General features: G+C 30.0%; 1 protein-coding gene across 1 annotated transcript; it reads left to right on the forward strand.

The window, feature by feature from the left end:
- The first annotated feature begins 1,784 nt into the window (after positions 1–1,784).
- LOC107859316 (putative B3 domain-containing protein Os04g0347400) lies at positions 1,785–3,276 on the forward strand. Its single transcript, XM_016704291.2, has 2 exons — positions 1,785–1,872; positions 2,976–3,276. The coding sequence occupies exons 1-2, from the start codon at positions 1,801–1,803 to the stop codon at positions 3,222–3,224; spliced, it is 321 nt and encodes a 106-aa protein (XP_016559777.1). The 5' UTR covers positions 1,785–1,800; the 3' UTR covers positions 3,225–3,276.
- Positions 3,277–5,306: the final 2,030 nt, after the last annotated feature.

Here is a 5,306-nt window from a genome sequence, read left to right on the forward strand (position 1 = left end):
TTTGGAACACAATTGAGGTATTATTTTAATAGATGGAATGGGAACATGGGTTTTCACAAATGATGGAATTTTGACTTGATAATTGCATTAACCTCAACCCACATTATAAAATTTTAAATATGGATAATTGCATGTTTTAACTTGTATTTTAAACCTGTTACATTGCATTAAAGCATAAATGAATGAATATGGTTTTGGATGGCCTTAGTTTTAAATTTTAAATGTAAATTGAGATTCAATTTAGTTATATGGACTGATTTGGTATAGTTGAATTAACTTTCATTCATATTGGTATGATGATATAATGATGGTAAATGCCTCAATAACTAACTCATGGGTTAATGGTTGGTTTATGTGCAAAGTGTTTTAATTTGGGATTAAAGAGAATTATGTATCTCACCATGGATGTGTAGGTCCCAGGGGAATCAACACTAGGATTTATGTTTTCCGGCTTTAGGGGTCTATGTGACTGCGTGCTTGGTGCACACATCATATATTTTGGGAGGGATATAGCCTTGGTGCCTTTATTCTTTCCTCGATTTTCCCTCGATTCATCCAGCTAACACGCACTGAGGCCCTTCTAGCAGAGGGAGCTGGACCCATATAGCCCATAGGTGCCTTTAGGATGGAACGAACTACACAATTCATGTTAATGATTTAAACTCTCATGTTCATGACCCTTGTCTCTATATCGGCATTCTATATATATATGCATATGAACGTAGTGCATATGGTTTATGACAAATTTTGGTAATTTCATTATTTTTTCCCTTTCCCCTAAGTTATATGCCAGTGCTCTCCCCACAGATAATCCCTGAATGCTGCATCATTTTATGATGTAGGGTTTGAGGATTTTTCTTTTTGGATTCTTTTGGTCATAGTAGGGAGCATGTCTAGGCTTAGTTGGTATTTCTGGTTTTAGAGGTTTTTGTGGACAAGTATTTGGTTAATTCTTTATTTTGATTCTTTGAATATTCATTTGACTTATCAATATTACTTTTTTCTATTTTGGTTGGCTTCCACTGTATTCTTTTAATATGCTCATTAGGTAAGGATAAGGGGATTATCTTAGGCCCTTGGTGGATTCGAGATACCCATCACCGCGTGTCCCGAGTTTCGATCGTGACACTATGCAAAGGTTCTTTTACCCCCTTGAACTTAATTTTTTTGGTATTATGTAAATCTATGAATTAATTTGTAAGTTTTTGTATTACTGTGTTAGTTTGATTCTGAATTTATTGTATTGTAGCTTTTTTGTATTTTTTATCCATTGAGATGAATAAGAATAACAATTTATAAATTTTACATACCAAATAAATGAAGAAAACATATGCAAATTATTAAATTTACGAGTATGATAGATTTATAAATGAAGAAAATTATTCAAATCATCAAGAACAATATTACAGATATCAAATGGATGGTGTAACTTTATAAATACAAGAATCAACACAAAAATAGGCTTAACTACACAATAACATCATTTCATAAATATAATGAGTTAAACACAAAAATCAGTACAGTCATAATCAAAGCGAACCATTTGCTATAAGATTTTTGAACAAACGCACAATAAATTAATAGAATAAAACATAGAAGAGAAAAAATAATCAATTCTTTCATTAATAATGAAGTCTAGAAAATAGGAGTTTGAAAAATCTTAAGTAATTAAAATTTAATATAAATTGCCCAGTATTAATTACTACATCAACTTGTGTTAATCCTATTAGTGCTATATATATCGAAGGCTCTATATTGTAAACATAACATTCACTAGAATTGACAAAGAAAACAGTGAGAATGAGAAACAGTAAGGGAGATGATAGCCTTTGCTTCTACAAGATTTTGTTTGATCCGGAAATTGAAGAACTGGTAATGTTAAATCCTCTATTACTAAATTTCTATTAATACTTTATTTTTGCTTTTACATCTATTTTTTGATAAAATTAAATTTTCATATAGACCATTTTCATTTATTTATTCTAGATCTATACCGATAACATGCACTTTTGTATTTGCTTGAGTTTACTCAGGAATTACATATATATAAATATCTTTGTTGATGGGGTGGTAACTTGACTCCCATAAATAGTTGATAATTAGCTCCAGCTCCATTTAATCTCCATTTAATATTAATTTATGATCATCACATTTTATCAAGAGTGAACATTTTCAATTAAATATTTTAGATCTTCAAATATTATTTAGAAATTTAAATTGTTGGGGAAACACTTTAATTTATTCTTTTTATCTAGACAACATGCTGCCTTTCATGCTTGTTGATATTATTCATCTTACTCATGGATTACAGATGTCCAAATATCTATGTTTAAGGACAGAGGTGAAATTAGAATTAACAATTAAATAACTAAGAGTCAACTATTTTTACTTTTAATTTTATGTCTATAAATCTTATCAAATAATCCAGACACCAAACATTTATTTATAAGGCTTTCATTTAACACTTTAGATCTACAATCTTATTCACAAATTTAAATTGCCAGAGAGTAAATTATTTCATTTATTTACTTAGATTTCAAACAACGTGCTTGTAACATTTTCTTGGCTGATCTTTCTCATGAATTAAATGTGCAAATATCTTTGTTGATAGGTAGATTTGAAATTTTAACTCAACTTAAATTATTAAGAGTCAAATCTTTTATTAACTATTTTACTATCTAGAGATTAAACAGATCTACAACAATGTTTTTTATACGTTGTTGTACAATATTTTAGATTTTGAATTAAGTATGCATGGTTATTTTTGTTGACTGCTCGAGTTGATACTTAACTTAAATCAATAATGCACCAACGAACACTTAAATTTAATATTTTTAGATCTATATTCGGCACCTACCTATGTATTCTAACTGTTTACTTGCATTAAATATGTGAAAATTATATTACGTTGATAAATGGTGATGAAACTCAAACTCATGATAATTATTTTTATTCTTTATTTTCTTTGGTTATAGAGAATTCCATCTGATTTTGTGAAGCATATAACAGAAGAAGCAATAGAGATAGCATTTTTGGTAGGGTCTTGCGGAAAGTATTGGAACGTAGAACTGGTGCAGAATGAAGATGGGATGTTCTTTCATGGTGGCTGGAAGAACTTTATGATGGAACAACATTTTGAAGGAGGTGAGCTTTTGCTTTTCAATTATGATGGAAAGATGACATTTCATGTACGCATTTTTGACAAAAATGGATTGGAGAGATAATTGACATAAATCAAATCATTGTGAAAAGAGAGTTGTACTATGGCTATTAAAGGTCAAAGAAGTTAAGTGGAATTTGTTAGCTAAAGTATATTACTTTATCATTGAAATGTTGAAGTTAGCTGAAAATCTATACTGAAGACTATTTCTTATCTAAATTATGCAAGAGTTTTGTTATCCTTCTAAATTTATTTCTTACATATTATTAATTTCCTAATTTATGTAAAGGTCCGATAATCCTTGAACTTAATTTTTTTCATATTATTTAAATTCATGAATGTAACACCCCGAGAGTACACCCTGCGCACTATACGGTGCTTACAGTTTCAAGAGAACACAAGCTAACCCACGAGCTGGTACCTTCTGTGGGCACTGAGCATAACTAATAACAAAATATCATATGATGAATTGAACTGAGGAAGGCCATAAGGTTTTAAATCATATTTCTGATAATGTTTATAAGAAATATGAAAAATACTGATAAAAAGGCTGACAATAACAATCGAAAAATTAAAGATTTACTAACTGTCTGTACTAGTCTGAAAAGCCTCTACTAACTGACTGTGGAGCTGATGGGAAATTATATATTTTATTTCCCCCAATATCAAATCTTCAATATATTTGTCTCCTTTATTTACCAGAAAATTGTTACAATGATTTGTCTCTCTCTTGATGTGTTTGATAATGACCTTGTTGGGATTCAATAGATATCTCTTCTCTTTAATGATGATCTTAAAAGGATAATGTCAAATGTTCTCATCCACACTAAGCTTGATAGTAAGAAGATAGTTTGTCTCCATATTTACTTTTTGTTAGCACATCATTTAACCAAACTTTATCCCTTTTTATACTCTACAATTTTGATCGATGGATTGATATGAGTTTCACCTTACTTGAATATCCCAAAAACTATTTTTCTTAACCATATCTAATATTTATCAAAAAGTGGCATTTCAGTCCGTGTCTTGAGCTACCATCAATGCATAAGGAGGAAACCAAACAATTACTTTGGCTTCTTAAGAACAAAGAGCTTAACTGTGTTATATTTCACAAATTCCTTTAGTATAGTTAGGAATTTGTACATCATCTCAATAGATAAATAATTTTTTAATAAAATTTGCATTCCGCTGTACTTATTTGAGCCACATAATTGAAACAGATAGTACTACACGATGCAAGGAGACTAAGAAAGACTTAGCATTTATATTATTATTATTTTGGAAAATAAACTTATTCCATATATGTTAAGATTCTAGATGTTCTCTGATAATATGCAAGAGATTCGATGTCGGAGTGTGGTGGTGAGGTAGTAAAGGAGGGAAGAGGGAGATACAAGTGATAGAGGGTTCGTCCTAATGGTGACAAGAATTATAGATCTCTATTTTATTAATAATACTGACCTCCTATTAACCTCAAAAGGTTGTTTTTCAAAAGAAAAGTCAAATCAATTTTTCACCAAAAAATAACCTCCATAGATTGGTTTAATAAAAGCAATATAAAATTAATAAAGCTCGGTATTTCTATATTTGTTTTGAGATTGGAAATTGAAAAACACACCTAAGAAGGTCAGTTAAGTTAAATGCTTTGCTTTTTTTTTTTTTTTTTTAAATCAAGTATTGTTCTTAGAAGTGTGATTTTTTTAACTCGGTTTTCAGCGGAATTACCTACCTTTTGAGGTCAGTAATTATTATGATTATTTTTTTTACAAAATTGAACCTAAGTTTGATTTATTTAAAAAATTATTTCTGTGTTCTTACCTCTTGAGGTTGATTTATTTAACTTTCAGATGTAACAACCCGTCTCGTTGTTACTACGAACACTGCAATAAGGGACGCTTAGAATATGCTAGTACCTTGAGTCACCAACTATTTCATGCACAAACTCAGCCACCTCGCATAGTGCTCCTACTAGGATCTGCACTGAAAGGTCACAATAGGGTGAGTACTATCCACTTGTACTTAGTATCATAAAACGACTGAGAAAAATAGAAATCAAAATAAGTAAAATATATTATGAACATGTTACCAGCAAGTAGAAAAGTCTAAAATGATAGCTCACACCGTCTTAATATATAAATACATAGAA

This window comes from Capsicum annuum, chromosome 1 (genome assembly GCF_002878395.1).
Source record: "Capsicum annuum cultivar UCD-10X-F1 chromosome 1, UCD10Xv1.1, whole genome shotgun sequence".
Taxonomy (NCBI): domain Eukaryota; kingdom Viridiplantae; phylum Streptophyta; class Magnoliopsida; order Solanales; family Solanaceae; genus Capsicum; species Capsicum annuum.

Bases quoted from the DNA above. Each gene is read 5' to 3' on its own strand.
- LOC107859316 (XM_016704291.2), top strand. From the start codon at position 1,801: ATGAGAAACAGTAAGGGAGATGATAGCCTTTGCTTCTACAAGATTTTG. The intron at 1,873-2,975 runs GTAATGTTAAAT...CTTTGGTTATAG, and splicing joins ATCCGGAAATTGAAGAACTG to AGAATTCCATCTGATTTTGT.